At 42.2% G+C, this 22,780-nt stretch overlaps 1 protein-coding gene across 1 annotated transcript in view; it reads right to left on the minus strand.

Annotated features, from left to right (window-relative positions):
• Nucleotides 1–22,780, minus strand: part of BLNK (B cell linker) — a 105,643-nt gene that overhangs the window by 55,297 nt on the left and 27,566 nt on the right. The window contains exon 3 of the mRNA XM_032232356.1: nucleotides 20,019–20,065. Coding sequence (XP_032088247.1) covers nucleotides 20,019–20,065 — 47 coding nt within the window. The remainder of the gene's footprint in view (nucleotides 1–20,018; nucleotides 20,066–22,780) is intronic.

The raw sequence follows: 22,780 nt of genomic DNA on the forward strand, positions 1-22,780 counted from the left end.
CAGCAGGTTCTGACCGGTTCTGGAGAATCGGTAGCGGAAATTGTAGTTAGTTTGGAGAACCGGTAATACCGCCTCTGACTGATTTGATTTGATTTAATAAATTTATAGGCCGCCCATCCCGAAGGACTCCGGGCGTCTTACAGAAAATAATTTTTTAAAAGTAAAGAGTTAAAAAAAAGGAGGAAAACAGATTATAAAAAAACCCACATCATGCACCCGAGTTGGACCTCGGCCATGAGGTCAACAGCCCCAGGCCTGCCGGAATAGCCAGGTCTTGATAGCCTTTCGGAAGGCCATGAGAGTGGGAAGGGTCCGGATCTCCCCGTCCCCATCAGTCCAGCTGATCAGGAGGGAATGGGGATTTTGTAGTATCCTTCCTCTGCCATGCCCACCAAGCCACACCATCAGGCCATGCCACACCCACCAAGGCACACCCACAGAATCAGTAGTAAAAAAAAATTGAATCTCACCACTCCCCTGCAGAGGTACCTGTCACTCAGTTGGAGAGAAACCATTTGCCTAGAAGGAGCCCTGCAGGTTTTGGCAGGTAACTAAACGGATCCTCAGAACTCAAGCCTGGGCTTTGCTCAATATTTTGCCTGCCCAGGTGTATTGTAGCCTTGTGCAAGTGAATAGGGAGCAAGTTTGCCTATATTTAATTGGTTAGTTTAATTGGTTTTCCTGCATTTTGCAAGCAGCTGACCGCTGTGGTTCCCTTCCAACTCTGCAGTTCTGTGATTGTACACATTAAAAAAAAAAAAACCTTCTTTAACTCGGACTGAATAGAAGGAAATAAAATGCTTGGTGCAAAACTAGGAAAGATGATAATATAAAGTGCAGAGGGTCATCACCATTGGAAGGCAATGATGGAGAACCAATTCATCCAGTGATTCCTGTAGATCAGTGTTTCTCAACCTTGGTAACTTGAAGATGTCCGGATTTCAACTCCCAGAATTCCCCAGCCAGCATTTGCTGGCTGGGAATTCTGGGAGTTGAAGTCCGGACATCTTCAAGTTGCCAAGGTTGAGAAACACTGCTGTAGATCACAGTTTTCCTACTGTTAGAAGTCCAATTGAAAAGAGTTGATTGCGGTATATAACTTGCCATATCAGATAAAACATGAAGACAGAGAAAGAAAGGGATTAGGAAAAAGTGGGATGGAGTGGGGAGAAATGCAAGAAGAGAAACGAACCAGCTGGGGAATCCTGGGACTTGAAATCCACACATCTTCAAGTGGCTGAAGGTGAGAAACCCTGCATTACAGGGATCCTTATCCCTTCGGCGCACCACAACGCATTCATCTAAAATGATGTCTTTCCCCCCCCCCAAGGGTGATGGAGCAGCTAAGGCTTTGAAACCCAAAGCTTTGTTCCTCTTTAATGCGCAAGAATAGCTTTTGCAGAGGAACTAGGAAAGTGACATGTGACGGTGTGACAGAACACACCAGCTAGCAGTTGTGATAGCAGAAGCAGTGAAGGGACATGCCTCCTGATTTGTAGGGATGCTCAATGCCTTTCCCTCGGTGGTGCCATGGGTGCACATGCCTCGTCTTGGGTGTTGTCATTTCAGTAACGAATCTGGAGCGAAAGACACGTAAATTTGAATTTTGGAGAACTGTCCTTGTGGTTCTTTAGACTTCTGCTGGGGAGAGGGGATTCTCGTGATCCTCATTTTCTCCAATCACAACGTTTCTCTTTTCATTTTGTTGAAAGAAATGTCCTTCTGGGTTCGGTTCCAAGTGGGGAAGACGACACTGGAGACATGGAGGCTGCTTGGAAAGGTGGTTTAATGATGGACAGGGCCACATGGCTTGAGCCCTGAACAGAAAAGGGGATCACATACTTCAATGTTGGTGGAGAAGAAGAGAAGGGCTGAGGGAGGGGCTTGGTAGGCTTTTTATACCCTGTTTAGTCCCACCTCTCTGTTTCCTGTTCCTGTGTAAGAAATGATTGGTTGTCAGACTCCCATGGTGCCATGCAGGGGGCTACTCTCTAGGCTGGGATGAGTTCTCAGATGCCTTGTGGTCAGTTGAGTATATTATCATGCCTTTCTGTAGCTGCTGGTGAAGTCTTTATTATGTAAAGTGGGCTAGCCTGGCCATCTCAATGGCCCATTAACTGGGGATGGGCAGGAAGCTACAGGCAACTATTCTGTCTTTTAAAACATGATTCTTTCTTTTCACATCCAGAGAAACATTCTGCCTTTTCAATATTTCCTAGGATATTTCATTTTTTTCTGGGAGAGGGCTGGATGATAACTTCCCACAATTTTGAACAGTGTGCACGTTTTTTTTTAAAAAAATTCTTATTATTTCACCAGGTGTGCTGGAGTCTGCAGTACAATAAAGCATCCAGCTATGTACTTGGAGTGGTAGAGAATGGATTACGCTATTGCAGACGACAGGAAGAACAATTACACAATTTTAATGCGCTCTGGAATTTTGGAACCAGTTTGGCGCCAGGCTAAAAACTGGGGAACTGTGAGTTCTAGTCCCATTTTGAATACAAAGCCAGATGAGGACTCTTGAGCTAATCAATATCTCTCAGCCCTAGGAAGGAGGCAAACCATTTCCGAGAGAGGAAAAAAAACTTGTCAAGAAAATTGCAGGGACTTGCCCAGACAGATTCCAGGAGTCAACATTAGCTCAAAACCACAAAAAGCAGAAATCTTGAATTCTCTCGTAAAGACTATAGCTATAAATAAGCATGGATGACATATTTTTCCTTGCCTTTCCTAGTTTGCATATTTATTTAGTATTTGCAAGAAGTTTTAAGATTAGTTTGTTTTAGCATAAAGGAGAATTTAGAACTGGAATTAACCCAGCCACAGTCTGAAAGGGTGAAATCCTTTCGGTTAACTATTTCTCTAGTAGATATGTATACAGCAGTGGTGGGATTCTGTGGCTTGGCGGGCGTGGCTTGGTGGCGTAGGAGGGGAAGGATATTGTAATATCTCCATTCCCACCCCACTCCATTCCCACCCCACTCCAGGGGAAGGTTATTGCAAAATCCCCATTCCCTCCCAGTCAGCTGGGACTCGGGAGGCAGAGAATAGATGGGGGCGCGGCCAGCCAGAGGTGGTATTTACCGTTTCTCTGAACTACTCAAAATTTCCGCTACTGGTTCTCACAGAACTGGTCAGAACCGGCTGAATCCCACCTCTGGAATATGGTCAATCTGTATAGCCTAGAATTGGGTTAAGACTCAGGTTTAGTGGGTTTTACTTAATGATTATTAAGTGACTGGAAAAAATTCTTCCACTTTCAAAGGTGGCTTTGATTTAGAGGAGACATTATATTGTTGAAAGAAACGTCCTTCTTGGTTCGGCTCCAAGTGGGGGAAAAAGACACTGGAGACATGGAGGCTGCTTGGAAAGATGGCTTTAATGGTGGACAGGACCACGTGGCTTGAGTCCTGAACAGAAAAGGTGATCACTTGCTTCAATGTTAGTGGAGAAGAAAAGAAGGAAGGGCTAAAATGCTGAAAATCCCTGGTTTTATGCCCTCTCTGGCTTTTGATCTTGAGCTTGTATTCTGATTGGTTGTCAGACTCCCATAGGGCCATGGAGGGGCAACTCTCTAGGCTGCGTTTTGAATCCAGGTTTGGTTGAGTTCTCAGACGCCATGTGGCGAGTGAGTAAAGGCTGATCATGCCTTAATCCCATCACCTTGGAGCTGAAGGGGAGAACTCTTTGTTATGTAAAGGGACTGGCTTGGGCATCTTAATGGCTGATTGGCAAAGGGGGATGGGCAGGGAGCTGCAGGGAGCTACTCTGTCTTTAAAACATGGTTGTTCCTTTTCACATCCAGGGAAGTGTAATATCCTGCATAATATTTTTTCCTAGGATATTTCATTTTTTTCTGGGAGAGGGCTGGGTGATAATTTCCTACAATATCGAAGAAAACATCAGTTGTGGTAAATTGGTTTAGGAAATTCGTGACCTAAATTATCCTAGATTTCAGTCCACAGTGCATTTTGTTTTCATCTTACCTCAAATAAATACTGGCCTCTTAAATTTGGTTAATTATCAATGAAACTCGTAGGCATCACCTCTTCACTGATTTAACCTATTTCTCGGCGCTCCACAATTCACTGACCATAAGCTAACTGCATGAACTGGGTTGGCTAAAAGTATTCCAAGCCATTAAAAGTTAATTAATATTAAAACCAGCCACAATTATCAAGACTTACTTTTGACCTATAAATGGGTCCTATATTTTATGTAGTCAACAATAATAAACTATCTTAAGCATCTATTCTGAGTTAAATGTTCTAAAATTTTTATTGTTTTTGTTTCACACACTCACAAACACTCTTGCAATTTTTTTTTGCTTCAATTTACTTGCTTACAGCATACCTTTAAGATCAACAACGTTGTTGAAAATGTAAAGTAAGAGTGTTGATTTCATATTCAGTTCAATGCATGCGATCTTTTTTAAATGCAATTTTTTTATTTTCCATTTTCATAACAATCACATGTATACTATTACATAGCCAATATCCTATTGTATTAAGTAGTAATTACATCAGTTCCTCTTGTCACCAACGCCCAGAAAGTTAAAAAACCATTATTAGCTCTTCTGCTCTCCATACACCTCTTTCTTCTACCTCTCTCCTACCTCCTTTCTTCCCTCCATCATCCTTTCCTACTCTACTTCCCCTTCCTTTCTCCTTCTCCTCTCTCTTCATTCCACTCCTCCTTATCCTCCTCATCTTCCCCCCTTCCCCTCTCTCCTATCCTCTCTTCCTATCTTTCTTCTCTGTTTCCCACTCTTCCTCTCATTGGTGTATTTCCGCTTCTGAGCAAACTCCATTCTATGTTGATGGATTTATGCTTCCATATCAATATACTTAACATATCTTAGTTTTAAAGAAAAAATAAGAGAAGACAGTATACATGTGCAATCATATTACTTTAAAATCTAACACCCCTTGTCAAGCCTAATATACATCCCTCCCTCCCCCCCCCAACCCCCCCAGCCTTCCCTCCCCCGACTTCCCAGAACCCATACACGGTATAAATCTTAACAAAACAGTCAAAAATATATTGGAAAAAAGAATAGAAAATTGATAACATCTTTAAATTGAACTTAGCTCCTCCTTGCTAGGCTAACTTTAAACAATTTATATCATTCCTGATCTTAATCATAAGCAATCTGGAATTTCTTAGTCCCATACATGCGATCTTGTCATCCTAACCCTTAAAAGAATCATAAGCAGCCAGATGATTAATTCAAGGTGTTTTTTTTTTTCAGATAACTCTTTGTTCTTAACTGAGGTGTAGAAGTGCACTATATACAAATATTACAAGCTATAAACCATTTACCTTATTATAATGATAGTGAGGCTTTCTTGGAGGATGCCAGCCATACTGTGACAACTGTCTCTTACACATCAAAGACAAAACACCTGGATACCAAACCTGGCATAGCAATAGCAGTTCGACTTATATACCGCTTCATAGGGCTTTCAGCCCTCTCTAAGCGGTTTATAGCAATAGCAGTTAGACTTATGTACCGCTTCATAGGGCTTTCAGCCCTCTCTAAGCGGTTTACAGAGTCAGCATATCCGCCCCCACAGTCTGGGTCCTCATTCACCCACCTCAGAAGGATGGAAGGCTGAGGTCAACCTTGAGCCGGTGAGATTTTGAACCGCTGAACTGCAGATAGCAGTCAGCTGAAGTGGCCTGCAGTATTGCAGCCTAACCACTGCGCCACTCAGCTCCTTGTTTCCAACCTCCTCAAATATCTCCCAGGAATCCTCATCTTTTAGTAGGACCGAATAAGATCATCAAACACGTTTAGCAGATCTGTAGCTTCCATTCCTGCTCAGATTGCACGGAGGTTTAGCTGCCATTTTGGCCAGTGGACACATAACAATAGCAGTAGCAATAGCAGGTTAGACTTATATACCGCTTCATAGGGCTTTCAGCCCTCTCTAAGCGGTTTACCAGAGTCAGCATATATCGCCCCCACAGTCTGGGTCCTCATTTCACCCACCTCGGAAGGATGGAAGGCTGAGTCAACCTTGAGCCGTGAGATTTGAACCGCCGAACTGCAAATAGCAGTCAGCTGAAGTGGCCTGCAGTACTGCACCCTAACCACTTGCGCCACCTCGGCATAAACACCAAATAGATGGGAAATTGCTTCTCTCCCACAAAAGCTAGTTGCTTGCTCCTAATCCCTTACACAGAAATGCTTGGAGAAAGATTCACACACGCCTTGAGGAAGTCCTCAACTTATGACTGGTTGCTTAGCGACTGTTCAAAGTTACAACCATACCCGCAAAAGGTATGAACGACCCAATTCCAAAGTACCAACAGCTCTGCTCCATAGTCACATGATTGCATTCTGGGCATTCGGCAGCCAGCTTACAATTTCAGCTCTTTGCAGCATCCTACAGTCACATAAATGTGATTTTATCAAGTTTTTGCCAAAAGCTGGTGTTTTAATTCCAGTTTTTCAGCAAAAAAAAAAAAAAAAGTGAGTTTACGGTGAATAATGGGGTTTGCTTAACAAGTGTCGCATTTCCTTAGTGACTGTGTAAAGAAGAGGTAGTAAAATTGGGTTGCCGTATGGGTGACCCATTATATGACCACTGGGACTTACGATTAATGGGCATGCTGCATTATTATGGTTGCAAATCGAAGACTGCATAAATCAAAGTTGCATTTGATATCCAAAACTTCATTTCATTAATTTCATTTATTAAATTTATAGTCCTCCCAATCCCGAGGACTCCGGGCGGTTTGCAACGAAAGGAGAAAAAAGGGAAACGAAATAAAAAGGATAGTTTAAAATTCACAACACACATTCGTTCTAATCGGGGCTGGACCTTAACACTAAGGTCAACAGCCCCAGGCCTGCCGGAACAGCCAGGTTTTAATGGCTTTCCTGAAGGCCATGAGGGTGGGTGAGGTCCGGATTCTCTGGGGTAGCTGATTCCACAGGGTCGGAGCAGCCACAGAGAGGCCCTCCCCAAGGGCCCGCCAGCGACACTGTCCGGCTGACGGCGTCCTAAGAGGCCCCCCCTGTGGGATCTTATCGGCCGCTGGAGGTATGTGGCAGTAGCGTCTCGCAGGTACGCTGGTCCTAAGCCATGTAGGGCTTTAAAGGTAATAACCAACACCTTGAATTGCGTCCGGAGACCAATTGGCAGCCAGTGCAGCTCGCGGAGGACAGGTGTAATATGGGTTGTATCTCGGTGCACCCAATATCGCTCGCGCGGCTGCATTCTGGACCAATTGTAGTCTCCGAACGCTTTTCAAGGGTAGCCCCCAAACTTGCTGGAATTTGAGCTAGGTGTCTGGGTGTGTGGGGCTAAAGAACCGTGCCCCTATCTCGAATGGTATGATTGTTGTGCTTTTAAATTATGTATTGTTTTGTGTTGTTGTCAAATTGTTTGTATCCCCCCTTCCCTTGTTTTGAGTTGTGAGCCGCCCTGAGTCCCCCTCGGGGGAACAGGGCGGCATACAAATGAAATAAACAGTTAAACAGTTAAACAGTGAATGGCTTCTAGCTGTTCTAGAATAAACCAGAAAGTCTTGTATGCTTGTGTGCCTGTTTATCAGTTTCTAGTCCAGGCTGCTGACTTGCACAGAAACTAGGAACAAACCTGCCACTTGCCACTGTATGTCAAATTAACTAATCTCAGCCGAGAATTATGATGCCTTGCAAACTTTTACTTAACTAAGAAGCACGGGTGAAAACAGCACCTTCGCATGTCCTGCCTTTCCATCTTATGATTCACTTAGCAGTTGCTAAAAAAAAAACCAGTTAATTTCCCCTGAGAACAAAACCTCCAAGTGAAGCACAACTTCTGCTTTTGGGGTTTTGTTTTGTTTTAATATTATCTGTTCTCTTGATTCCAAAGGTAGCTTTTATTGTGGCCTTGCTATCTGATACCAAGTAGGCCAGGTGATGTTGGGGTAATCAGCCTGCCTCAATTTGGCATCCTCCAAGATGCCAGGACCCACGTTAGATAACTTCCAACCATTTCTAAACTTTTTTTTAAAATAAATTTTTTTGTTACATAGACAACACATACCCACAACATTAAAAAAACAAAAGAAAAAGGGAAAAAAAACCCATCATCACATACGGCATGTCGTTTGGTTACAAGTGTTTTAACATTTATCATTCTTATACATTTATTATTTCATTTAATAGATTATAATATACAGTTTGGGTTGCTTTGTTTACCATCCCTTCCTCCTGTTATAACACCACCTTATTTTCCCTTTCTTTTCTCTCTTCCCTCCCTTCTCTACTTTCTTCCTTCCTCCTCTCCTTTCCCTTCCTTCTTCCTGTACCTTTCTCCTACTCCCGCTCTTCCTCTTCCCCTTCCTACCCTCTCTCCTCCTCCTTTCCATCCTCCTCTCCTTACCTCTTTCTTTTCACCCTCTCTCCCTTCTCTACTTCCTTCCTTCCTCCTCTCCTTCCCCTTCATTCTTCCTGTACCTTTCTCCTACTCCTGCTCTTCCTCATTCCCTTCCTACCTCTCTCCTCCTCTTTCTCTCCTTTCCATCCTCCTCTCCTTACCTCTTTCTTTTCATCCTCCCTCCTTCTCTACTTTCTTCCTTCCTCCTCTACCTTCCCTTCCTTCTTTCCTTACCTCTCCTTTACTCCTACTCTTCCTCTTTCCCTTCCTACCTACATTTCTAAACTTTTATGGTGTTCTGACAGGCTGAATGAAACACACCTGGAAGATATTTGGTTGAGGAAAGTTGTTCTAGGTCAAAAGGATGGCCATCGCTGGACTACAAGTAGTTCTTGAGAGTTGTTCTTATTTTAAACCAGATCAGAATCGGGTAACGTCTTTAAGTCATTTCTGTTATACTAGTGTCACAGGGATCATGCAAGTAGAATAATTATGCCCGATTAACAGATGAATTGGAAGTGACTTTAGAGATCATCTAGTCCAATAACACCCCCCAGCCCCCCGCTCAAGCAGGAGATCCTACACTATTTCTGACAAATGATAGTCCAATCTCTTCTTGAAAGTCGCAAGTGATTAAGCTCTCACAACTTCCGAAGGCAACTTCTGTTCCACTGGTTGATTGTTCTCACTGTCAGAAAGTTAGTCCATATTTCTAGGTGAATCTCTCCCTTGGTTAGTTTCCATCCATTATTCCTTATTTGACCTTCAGGTGATTTGGAAAATAGCTTGACCCCCTCCTCTCTGTGGCAGCCCCACAATATTGGAACGCTGCTGTTCCAATCTCATTCTAAGTTACTTTTGTAAAAGGCTTAAAAGACCTGTTGACTAATTAGTGGATAAAGTTATAAAATCAGCTGGCCGATAGTTTAGCCTCAGTTCCGTATAGAATTCAAGGTTGTCTGCGTGTAAAAAATGTTATTCTGCCATATTTATTTCTACTGCAATACTCTTGGAAGGTGTAATCTTCCAATACTCTTGGGAAGGGGTTAATTCTGGTCCGCTAGCTGCACAGAAACAAAGAAATAATTAATAAATAAATGCATTTTTTCATGGTGAATTCTCAGAATGGTCCAGAATTAAATTGATAATCAGACTTTCTGTGGCAGCTGATCTGCATCTCCCGTTGATTCCTAAGTGTAAATTATGAAGGCACAAATCACGAAGGAAGGCGGTGAAGGTGAAGAAGAAATGTCAGTTTTTAAAATATCACATTTCGGTGCCTGTAGAGCCTACTACACATCTGGGCAATTTAGGATCTGACTTAGACAGACATTATGCGGGTAGAAGTCAGTTATAATTAGCATAACTAATTACATCTCCATATTGAAGAAATAGTTGGATGTTGAGTGGGAAGTCCATTCTTCGTTCAGTGTTAGCAATAACACTGTTCGCCTTTGGCAATTCCTTATTTGCTTACAGGATTTTTGTTGTTGTTGTTCAATGAATGATGAAATTATTCTTGCAAAATTGCGGAACTTCACTCAGATGATCGTTCATTTCTCTGTAATCATCCGCCCATTTCTGGTACTTCTTATCTGCTATTGCAAGATAAGTTTATTTATACCGTTGTCCGTGTCGCTTCCTACTCCACATTGCTAAGTGTTGCCACGATCCAGAACCATCTAACTCTAAGACAATTATAGGGCAGGCCTTTCTGATGGCCTGAATGATGTCTATTTTTGTCTTCGCTCTGTTCTTTATAGTTTATAGTTTATAGTTTATTTATTTGTATGCCGCCCTTTTCCCTGGGGGGACTCAGGGCGGCTCACAATCAAAAGGAAGGGGGGGGGGACAGACTTTTACATATAAGACAGTACATGATTAATACGCAACATTCATACCATTCGGGCGGGTTACAATCTTTAGCCCCAGGCCTGACGGGATAGCCAGATTCTGAGGGCTGTGCGGAAGGTCTGGAGGGTGGTGAGGGTACGAAGCTCCACGGGGAGATCGTTCCATTGGGTCGGGGCTACCACCGAGAAGGCTCTCCTCTGCGTGGTGGCCAGTCGACATTGGCCAGCGGATGGAACACGGAGGAGGCCTAAACGATGAGATCTAATGGGTCATGTGGAGGTGGTCGGCAGTAGGCGGTCTCTCAAGTACCCAGATCCACTACCATGAAGGGCTTTATAGGTGGCAAGTAGCACCTTGAAGCGTATCCGGAGATCGACAGGTAACCCGCAGCTCGCGGAGGATAGGTGTTATGTGGGTGAAGCGAGGTGCACCCACAATCGCTCGCGCGGCCGCATTCTGGACTAGCTGAAGTCGCCGAATACTCCTCAAGGGCAGCCCCATGTAGAGCATTTGGCATTGAGAAGTAGAATGGGAGAAAGAAAAGGAGAGACTATCTTTTCTCACCTCACTTCTGGTTAAAAAACGGTTCTTGTAACATAACTTGCACGATAAGGAGCAAGTGGAGGAAAAGTTTGTTCCAGGGATAGGACTGGTGCTTTGTCATAAGAGAAGATACATAAATAACTTGAATGTGAAAGTGATAAGTCTATAGAATAGTCGAAGCATCTGTTCACCGCTTCCTGTCCATGTGTTGGAACAGCTACACTTACGGCATTCGAGATTATAAATGTATAGCTTTTCACACTTGAGTGAGAGACAAAATTTCTTCTCACTTTTGAGACCCAGGTGCAGCATTTTACAAATGCAAACATTTGTGTGTGTATAATTTTGGGTTCTCCCCCGAGTTGCCATGTTGGGAAGGCACCTTGGTGATCCTGCTAAGCATATTTACTTATGTTAGCTAATCCAGGAAGCAAATATATTCTTCCATTGCATGACTTGGAACAGGAATGTCCCTTTTGAAGAAGGTGAGTTTCTTTGGTTCGAAACGGTCACCGCCTCAAGGCAATCAATTTCTCTGTCTTGTCGCTGTGTTCATGCATACATACTGAGGCTACAGTAAAAGGAATTTAAAATCTATAAGTGCAGGCATTATTAGGCGCGTGGATCAGATGCCACGTAGAATAGAGATCAGCTAAACAGTCCGATCCAGAGTTTCACGCCTGATCTCTTTCACGATCAGCATTCAAGTTATTTATGCCCGTTCTATTACAGGGGTGTCAAACTCAACGCCCGCGGGCCACATCTGCTTAGATCTGGTCTGCAGGGCCACCCTGGAAACAGCGAAGGACCGGCCCATGGTACCTCTGCCAGCACAAATGGAACTCGGGAAGGCTGCATGTAGCCCTTCCCAGGTTGTTTCGGCTGTGATGGCCTCCTGAAACCCTCTGCCAGCAAAAACAGCCTGGGGTGGGGGTTTGCACCCCCCCCAGCGCCATTTTCGCTGGCAGAGAGCTGCAGGAGGCCATCACGGCTGAAAACGGAGTTTGGAGCCTGTTTTCATTGGCAGATAGCAATAGCAATAGGAGTTAGACTTATATACTGCTTCAAAGGGCTTTCAGCCCTCTCTAAGCGGTTTACAGAGTCAGCATATATCGCCCCCACAGTCTGGGTCCTCATTTCACCCACCTCGGAAGGATGGAAGGCTGAGTCAACCTTGAGCCGGTGAGATTAGACCCGCCGAACTGCAGATAGCAGTCAGCTGAAGTGGCCTGCAGTGCTGCACCCCTAACCACTGCGCCACCTCGGCTCTCGCTATATTATGACAAGTCGTATCCCTGAAACTGATCATTTACATCTTCGTTGGAGTTGGAGTTGAGCCAGTGCTATTCATGAACGCAACAGTGAGTTTAACAGCAAGACTCAAAGATCTGTCTTTAAAAACCACTTTGTTGTTATTATTTTCAGCTGATCAGCAGCTGTTTCCTGAAGTGCCCCCTCCTCCCCCCCCCCGCCTAGTATAAGGAGCAATCTTGATTACTTCTAACTAAATATTTACAAACTGGTTTGTAAAAGATCTTAGGATATTTTATGGAGTATTCCTCTACCTCCAGAATCAGAATGCTGTGCAGCCTTAATTTTCTTTAAAACAACAGCAATTTTTTCTTTTCTTTTATCGACAGAAAATATGGGGCTTATTGTATGTTTTTAATTACGCTTCGAATCAGAATGTCATGGTTTCTTTCCTAAATAGGTACTCTTCAGCCTTTCCAGGATGAAAGATATAAAAGCCAAGGTGGTGCAGTGGTTAGAGTGCAGCACTGCAGGCTACTTCAGCTGACTGCTAGTTCTGCAGTTCGGCTGTTCAAATCTCACTGGCTCAAGGTTGACTCAGCCTTCCATCCTTCCGAGGTGGGTGAAATGAGGACCCGGATTGTTGTTGGGGCGATAAGCTGACTCTGTAAACCGCTTAGAGAGGGCTGAAAGCCCTATGAAGCGGTATATAAGTCTAACTGCTATTGCTATTGCTATTGCTAAAAGGATTTCTTTCAATATCATAGGGTCTAATAGATTTCTCCTCCAGAGCAATGGGTGTCACTGAAAATCAGCTACGCGATGCAATACAGTCATTAGGACAGAAGCTAAAAGCTTTTCCATGAGATGTTGATGATCTCGCCCTTGACTTTACATAAGACTGCAGAAATCAGCCCCCTCCCCCCCAAAATTATCCTAATTTGTAGTAAGTGGGATGACTAATTAAGAAAATGTTTCGACTTAAAAAAGTTCTGGACCATTGACTTAAACTCAGTTTAAAAAAAAGATGCAACATAACTTGATACTAATACTGCATTCAGCTTTGGTTGCCACGATGTAGAAAAGATGTGGAGACTCTAGAAAGAGTGCAGAGAAGAGCAACAAGGATCATTAGGGGACTGGAGGCTAAAACATATGAGGAACGGTTGCAGGAACTGGGTAGGTCTAGTTTAATGAAAAGAAAGACCAGGGGAGACATGATAGCAGTCTTCCAATATCTCAGGGGTTGCCACAAAGAAGATTTGGGAGTCAAGCTATTCTCCAAGGCACCTGAGAGTAGAACAAGAAGCAATGGGTGGAAACTAATCAAGGAGAGAAGCAACTTAGAACTAAGGAGAAATTTCCTGACAGTTAGAACAATTAATCAGTGGAACAACTTTCCTCCAGAGGTTGTGAATGCTCCAACACTGGAAGTCTTTAAGAGATGTTGGATAACCATTTGTCTGAAGTTGTGTAGGGTTTCCTGCCTAAGCAGGGGGTTGGACTAGAAGACCTTCAAGGTCCCTTCTAACTCTGTTATTCTATATCCTAAACCATAATCCAATTTTTGGATTACTTTCATTTAAAATGAGGAAACCCTCCCATCAAAACTTTTATGCCCCTTCTGCACTGCCCACCCCTAGAAGAAATGTTCAGCCTTGTTCAATCATAAAGATTTCTGACAAATGCTGGACATAAAATCAGTATCTGTACTGCGTGGCAGGATCTTGATTATAGTCTTAGACCAGCCTTTATACATAAAAATAAAATACCAGTATTTGAAATTGTGTTTTGGCCTTAGTAGGATTGAAGGCAAACATTATTTATTAACATAATATATTCAGTTCAGGCCTTTCAGTTACATTACTAACAAAGACCCCTATAATAGCTAGGTGGCATACGAATTTAACAAATTATTATTAGAATCAATGGCTTGGTTAACAAATAGATCCAATGTGTTATATGTTTCCTTAATGCTGGCTTAATATGTATGAATTGTGTTGACTGTGGCTTAATTTGAGTGCTTGTTAAAGTTGTCAACTTTAAGATGCGTGGACTTCAACTCCCCAAATTCCACAATCAACTGGAGATTCCTGGGAGTTGTAGTTGACACATCTTGAAGTTGACAAGTTTGAGAAACATTGGTTTAAACCAGGGGTGTCGAACTCGCGACCTGCGGGCTGGATGGTTTACGTCCTGGCGCCGCATCTGCCCGGCTTGGCGAAGATTAAAAAAAAAGTCCTGATACGTCATGTGACGACGTGAGTTGGACACCCCTGGTTTGAACCAATCTAAAAATCACGGCATAATGTGATGCGTGAAACCAGCCAAGATAGTGAAGATGACAACATGCCATAAAAATAATCATAAGTCCAAACTTGGTAAAAGGTTACCTTGGTTAATAATACAATATTGTTATATTGTTGTTATAATACAAAATTTCAGACATTGGTACCTGTATTTTATGATATGCTCTTAAGACCATAATGAAGATTGTTATTCAAGTAATTATACCACAGTGAAGTGAACAAATATTTCTTTTCACACTTGATAGGCATTTCAGAAAATAACCCAATTAAAATAATTAGGAGTCTAGGATACTGCAATGGAGCATTTATGTTAAAACAGCATTTTTGGTCACTGTTTCCCAGCAGTCTGGGCACACACAAATCTCCAAAATTTTGATGGGTAAAATTTATGATAATCAAAGAAGCCATTAAAAAAGAATTCCAGCCAATGATAGCGCATCAAACGCAACTGTTATTTATTTATTATTTATGTTTATGTTATTTATTTGCTGAGCCAGGATGTCACAGGGTGGTTAAATTGCACTACCGCCGGCTAACTCACTGCTCAGTCCAGGAGTTCGATTCTGAGGAAGGTTGACTCAGCCTTCCATCCTTCCAAAGTCAGTAAAACGAGGACCCAGATTATTGGGGGCAATAGGCTGACTCTGTAAATCGCTTAGAGAGGGCTGTAAAGCGCTATTTATACAATTTATATACAGGCAGTCCTTGAATTAAGGCCACAATTGAGCCCAAAATTTCTGTTGCTAAGTGAAACATTTGTTAAATAGGTTTGCACTCTATAAGCTTCCTAAAGGCTACCCATGCCCTTTTTCTTATGAAAATGGGCCCATTTTAGCAAAAAAGGGTGTGTTTTGCTCCCCCTGGAGCACTCTGCAAGCCCCCTAAAGGCTATTCATGCTTATTTTTTGGGGGGGGGGAAACTGGGCCCTTTTTCTTGAAAAATGGGCCTTTTTGGAGAGGTTGCAGAGTTCAAAAACTTTTTGTTTATTTCCTCTTCAAAACCTTGCTGCGTCTTATTGTCAGGGCTGCTTCACTTAATAACCGAGAAAGAAACCACTCAACTCCATTTTTGCAGAATTAAGAGTACTTTTACTGATTAAGTAAATAGAAGCTAAGCAAAGCTGGATCTGAGCAAAAGGGCGCGAAAGCATTTAGATATCAAGACATGATTCATTCCCCTCCCCTTGGTAACCCCAGTCCATAGTCCAATCCAATATCTCCACAGCTGTCAGGTGGGACATCTTCAAATATCATCATCAGGTGGGTATGCCAGACAGTTGGCCTTGGCGGGAACCTCCCCTCCTTGCCACATGCGCAAACGAATGGCGAGAACAACTCCCAATTAACAGTCCTCCTGTACAGATTATTTCCCACCCCGAATACCATGCCCCCCTCCCCGTTTCAATGGCAGCCGTAAAGCAAGCAGCAAAGCAGAGGCTGGCACTTATACTCCGAAAAATACGGTAGTAACATGCTTGTTAAGTGAATTCGGTTTCTCTGTTGACTTTGCTTGTCAGAAAGTTACGAAAGGTGATCTCATGTCCCCAAAATTGCAACCGTTATAAATATGAGTCAGTTGCCAAGCATCTGAATTTTGATCATGTGACCATGGGGATGCTGCAATGGCTGTAAGTCTCTAAAATGGCCATAAGTCACTTTTTTTCGGTGCCATTGCAACTAAGTGAACTGTTTTAAGTCAAGGACCGCCTGTAATTGCTCATCTCACCAAAATGACTCTTCACATCATTCAAATTCTTGTATTCTTTTTTTAGACAGTTTTTTTTTTTCTTTCGGCCAATTTTGGTGAGTTATATAAAAACTCTCACAGAATGCATTTTTTACCTCATATCTTACAGTTTAAAACAGCTTCAGAACATTTTGAACAGGATACTGAGAAGACAATAAGTTTAAATGGACTAAAATCAGATTCGGAAACTCTCTTATTTAAATAATCCTGGCTTTATTTAGAGATCTAGATATTTTCCCTGGTCCGCGTGAATATAGGCAAATGATCTAGTCAAAACTAGATCATTTGAAGAGCCGAGGTGGCGCAATGGTTAGGGTGCAGTACTGCAGGCCACTTCAGCTGACTGCTATCTGCAGTTCAGTGGTTCAAATCTCACCGGCTCAAGGTTGACTCAGCCTTCCATCCTTCCGAGGTGGGTGAAATGAGGACCTGGATTGTTGGGGGAAATATATGCTGACTCTGTAAACCGCTTAGAGAGGGCTGAAAGCCCTATGAAGCGGTATATAAGTCTAACTGCTATTGCTATTGCTAAAACCGAATACCAATGCACAGGAATAGCTTCAGAATCATATTGCTACCTCCACCTCCCCAAGCTTCTTCCGAAGGCAACAAATCCACTACATCTGACTCCCTTTCCTAACTCTTTAACTCATTCCTACATTTGAAATTGCCTCGGCGTAGAAAGTAGCCAGTATTCAGTCTAGCAAAGAGGAGAAAAATCCAGTTTCAAATATCTTTGTTACAGGAATCTCTGGCTAATCACGGCAATGGGAAACCTCAGCACAACAAAAGGAAAAAAAAACTATGCCATGGCCTATGCATTATACAATTATTTCCACAGACAGGGTAGGCAGAGAAAGGAAAAGGAAAGGAAGAAAGAAAAAAAAGGGAAGGAAGGAAAATAGACAGAAAAATTAAATAAATAAAAGATGGAAAGAAGGGAGGGCGAGGGAGGCAGGAAGGAAGGATAAGGAAGGAAATGTTTCGAATCCCTGAAGCCTCCGGAGTGCAAAAAAACGGCCCTACAGGGAAACCGGAAGTTCAGGAACAAACTTCCGGTTTGCTCGTAGAGCCGGTTTTAGCCCTCCGGGGTGTTGAGAAGCCCTCAGGAGGCTTCCATGAAGGCTCCGGAGGGCAAAACATGACCCTATGAGCAAACCGGAAGTCTGTTCCTCAACTTCCGGTTTGCCCGTAGGGCCGGTTTTTCATGCTCCTTCAGGAAGCCCCCTGAAGGCTCTGGAGGGCAAAAAACGACCCTATGAGCAAACCGGAAGTCCATTTCTGAACTTCCGGTTTGCCCATAGCGCTGGTTTTTCGCGCTCCGGAGCTTCCCTGAAGCCTCTGGAGAGCTTCCGGGGAATTCGGGGGGAGGCTGTTTTTGCCCTCCCCATACCTCTATAAAGCCTCTGGAGCCTGGGGAGTGTGAAAAAAACATGCCAAAAATGGGGGAGCACTGGGTGCGCACACATGCGGACTCTGATCGTGCATGTATGCGCACTGTGGTTGTATGTGCATGCGCACCACGGTCGTGCGCATAGCATTATGGATGTGGCACACCCATGCATGACCTCTCTTGCGCTCCCCCCCCCGCTTTTGGCACACTGGCCCCAAAAAGGTTTGCCATCACTGGTGTATACATCTTCAAATTCATATCCATCATTTTTTTGACGGGGTGTCAAACCCGCGGCATCTGGTTGCCGTCACATGGTGTTTTGTGATGTTTTTTCCCCTTCACGGAGTTGGGGGGGGGGGCGTCGTGGCCTGCGTGGGACTCATCTGGCTGATAGGCTGCCACTTTGAAACCCCTGGTTTATGACATTGGACAGCAACGTTCTACCAAGGAGACTGTAGGAAAAGGATAGAGTGCAAATTTGTAAACAAGACTGATCAAATCTGGATATCTAAATAATGGGAACGTTATCAGGTTTTCGTGTATTTGCAACCTTTCAAACACATGGGTGTGAAATATGAAGCCGTAGCACTCGTTCCAATTATTCCAGACACAATTCAGCTGTTCCTACCAAGCATTCCAGATGTGTCTAAGTTTCTAGTACTCTGTGTGCTGTAAAGAACTGGCATCAGTCTTAGAGATAATTGAATGGCTTCTGCCTGTAATTTAGAACACATCTCCAAAAGGCGATATAATTATGGGGCGCTTTGCTGTGTCAAAGATAGACAGTTCTTATCTTGTAAATTAGATGTTTACAAAAAATGTTACTTTCCAGTATTTTTTTACTTACTCATGATTTGATTTGATTTGATTAAACTTATATGCCGCCCTATTCCCCGAGGGGACTCAGGGCGGCTAACAAACCAAATAGGGAAAGGGGGTACAAAAGACACAAGACAAAACAAATCGAAAAACAAATTAAAAACAGATTAAACTCATCAACAGCCACAACCATTCGAGTGGGGCTGGGAACTCATCAGCGCCAGGCCTGCTGGAACAGCCAGGTTTTAACGGCTTTGCGGAAAGCCTGAAGGGTGGCGAGGGTCCGGATCTCCACGGGGAGATCGTTCCAGAGGGCCGGAGCAGCCACAGAGAAGGCCCTCCCCCGGGGGGGGGGGTCGACAAACGACACTGGCTAGTTGATGGAATCCGGAGGAGGCCTAATCTGTGGGATCTAATTGGTCGTAGGGAGGTAATTGGCAGAAGGCGGTCTCTCAAGTACCCAGGTCCGATACCATGTAGGGCTTTTAAAAGTAACGACTAGCACCTTGAAGCGCGTCCGGAGTCCAATGATTATGTTCTGAGGTCTATAGAACTTTAAAAGTTTTATGAATTAATATTTCTTGATCACCAAGCTCTCTATTGTACCAGTAATGGTGGCTTAACTATACAGTTAAGTGTCAGTGTCACCACTGGGGAAATCCCTTGGGAACAGATCTCCCTGTGCCAAGGGGTCCTTATCTTAGTCTATATTCGAATCTTCAGCAAACACCACTTAGGCCAGATACAATGCACAGACATTGTAGCAATAGCAATAGCAGTTAGACTTATACCGCTTCATAGGGCTTTCAGCCCTCTCTAAGTGGTTTTACAGAGTCAGCATATTGCCACCAACAACAATCCGGGTCCTCATTTTACCCACCTCGGAAGGATGGAAGGCTGAGTCAACCCTGAGCCGGTGAGATTTGAAGAGCCGAACTGCAGAACTGCAGTCAGCTGAAGTAGCCTGCAGTACTGCACTGTAACCACTGATAGATAGATAGATAAGAGATATGGATGGATGGATGGATGGATAGATAGATAGATAGACAGACACACAGACAGACAGATAGAGAGATAGAGATAGATAGATGATAGATATAGCAATAGCAATAGCAATAGCAGTTAGACTTATCTACTGCTTCATAGGGCTTTCAGCCCTCTCTAAGCGGTTTACAGAGTCAGCATATCACCCCCAACAACAATCTGGGTCCTCATTTTACCCACCTCGGAAGGATGGAAGGCTGAGTCAACCTTGAGCCGGTGAGATTAGAACCGCTGAACTGCAGCTAGCAGTCAGCTGAAGTGGCCTGCAGTGCTGCACCCTAACCACTGCGCCACCTCGGCTCGGAATTATATTGTAAAATTAATTCGCAGACATTTAATATACACAGATAAAATACAAAATAAAATACACACTTAAAATACACAGATATTTCCCCATGGCATCAGTCAAAAGAGAACGAATGAATGAACTATAATGGCAGTGTTAGATTTAATTTAATTTCTTTCAACCAGCTGCGCAGGATGTAATTCTGAGCTAGAGAATCGTGCTGTTTGGAATTACTAGACTGTGCGGTCTCTGAACTTGATTATTTTTTTTGCAGATGTTTCATTACTCAACTGGGTAGCATCATCCGTGCTAGTAGGGAAATAGTACACATCGAATATTTTTTTCCTATGCAACCTCCAAAGCATCTGGGTGTTTGTGTGAAAGAGAAACTTACGGCTGGTCCATTATTCTGAATCTGTGTCTCTCGTATTCTGATAAATGCTGAAAGAGAGAGAGAAAGAATAAAACCAGTGCTTATGAAGAAGAAAAAAGCTAAATCAAATGAAGAGTTAACTGAACATTTACTTCAACCGGATCATAGTTTGTTTACTATACAGAATTAAGCAGGCATATTCTTTTACCACCACCTTAAGTTTATGATATATTGCAAGACAATTAAACACAGGTTACTTATTAACTTTTTATTACTAATACCAGTAATGATCATGGAAGACATTGGGCACAAAGTGTACAGTGCAAAAACTTCCTAGGAATATTACTTGAGAAATACAGTGGTTAATGATATACCGATCAGCAGTTACATTTTGTGTTTTTGCAGGTGGCATTACTCCACTGTGATTCGTTTCCATATGTGCAGCAACATCATCTGAACCAAAGGGACGCATTTTTAATCGTAACACCGTGTCAAGCCATCTTGCAGTTTTTGACCTTCTCTTTATGCTGCCTTGAGTGGCTTTGATTACAAATAATCTTCATCTCAATGGTAAATGTTAAATACCATATTTTTCGGAGTATAAGACTCACCGAGTATAAGACGCACCAAGGTTTTGAAGAGGCAAATTTAAAAAAAAAAGGTTTTTGCACTCTGCAGATTTCTCAAAAACGGCCCTGTTTTGCTCATTTCTGCCCTCCAGCCCCAGGCACTCCCCAAGGCGCCTAAAGCTCTGCCCGCCCATTTTGGTGCAGGGGGGGTTTCAGGAGGCAAAAAAATGCTGCAATCAGTGTATAAGACGCACACAGATTTTCAGCCTCTTTTTTGAGGGGAAAAAGGCGTGTTATACTCCGAAAAATACGGTAATTGTTTGAGGGCTTAAGTATCAGGTTTTTTAAAAACGTAAAAATTTTTTTTTGCTTTTTTAATTAAAAGCAACAAAAGGAAGAATGGCTTAATGGCTTGAGTATCAAGTGTTATTTGTCATGTGTGAATCAACTATAACTCACCAAAGAGCACAGAAAGGAATTCCATTGGCTGCTTGGTAGCTTGACCATTTTAAATGAAATAAACATTTGTGTCTTGTTGCTAACAAATAAGAGAATAATGCCTGCCTCAGAATACTTGCAGACTATTTTCCTATTCCAGCGTTTCTGCTTTTTGTTATGATTCTGCTGCAAATTGGGAAAATACGGCATTTCAGACACCAGAAAACCATCTATATTTAATACTAATCCTCTAATTATACAGTATCATAAAACAAAACCCAGTTTTACACACTGTATGCCATAATTAGGAGGCGCATTACTCAGATGGAAATCAGCAAAGTTCTAGTGGAACTTTAAAATATAAAGCAAAACCTATCATTCTGTTATTGATGTCATGTTTTCCACCTTTGGTCTCTTATTACAGTGAATATCAATATGCATCAGTTATTCATATTTTTTTAAATGTGCTCATACAGAAAAAGGAAGGAGGAAAAGGGCACCAAGCTTTTAAAAGCCATAGTGATGAAGAGGAGAAATAAATCTGTCAGCTGAGCTCAAAGGCTAACGTTTATTACACTACCTATACACAAGCATCTGATTTATTAATGGATTAAGGCAAATTAGTGACAGATAAGAGTCAACAGAATTCACTCGGGCACTTTTGGCTGTGTAAGGATTCCAATCTGATGATGCATTTGACCCCGCCTTCGAGTTCCGCTTGGTCATATCCTACAAAATCAAGTCAAACATTTCTGAATTTCTTAAAACTTAGGACAAAACAGTTATGTAAAGAAGAGGCATCCCTATTTATTTCCAGAAGGAGGAATCAACGTATTATTTTATTATTATGAGTGGGATTGTAAAACTATTTATTAAACCCCAAACCTGGCTTTAAACAATCTACAGTACTATAAAACTCTCCTTTGTCTAACCTTTAATTAGCCCAAATGGTGCATTATAGCACAAAACATTCTGAATCAATGTACTTCAAATCTACTAATTTAAAGAACTTAAAAGAGTGACTCATTTTGCCTCTCAATTTTTCTTATAACTTGGCCTGCTACTTATGAGGTGATAAGAGTTACCTCAACAATAAAGAAAAACAAATGTCCTTCCTTTTGTCTCAAAGGAAACAGAATGTGTACTTCCTTAAAATAACACTTTTCTCTTTAATATCTATTAAAGCATCTTTTCCTAAAGCAAAAAAAAAAAAACCTTAGTAGGCATGCAAAAGCCTTTTTTTGTGTGTGTGTGTGTGTCAAGGGATTCTATTGAAGATTTCATAAATTTACAAATGATATCCATTCTTTGAAAACATAACATTTAATTGTATATTGGGATTTCGTTTGTAAACTACAATCTGCATAATCCTTAGAGGTATCATTTTGTACATATACAATTTAAAAACAAATATTTTACTACTTTGCAAGCCAGCAGATGCTTCTATAAACTCTAGCAATGAGTTTGGACAGCCCTGATGTTAAAGTAAATGCTCATCTTGTCTTTTTTCTGTGACTTTGGTTGTGATCAACTGTTTCCCAAAAAATTTCTGAAAGGCATGGAGCTATTTTTCAGCATAAGGCATATGCTGAAAAAAGGGTTTATAAAATAAGGGTTTATAAATAAAACAAAAAAGGGTTTATAAAATATGCAGTAGTAGATAAGCTAATTCTAGAGTTTGTGCCTTTAGTCAAAACCATTTGAAGATTTTGTAAAGATATTTATATTATTTTATTTAATTAAAGGAGAAACAGTTTGGTTTAGTGCAGTGGTACT

Source organism: Thamnophis elegans, chromosome 15, assembly GCF_009769535.1.
Source record: "Thamnophis elegans isolate rThaEle1 chromosome 15, rThaEle1.pri, whole genome shotgun sequence".
Classification (NCBI taxonomy): domain Eukaryota; kingdom Metazoa; phylum Chordata; class Lepidosauria; order Squamata; family Colubridae; genus Thamnophis; species Thamnophis elegans.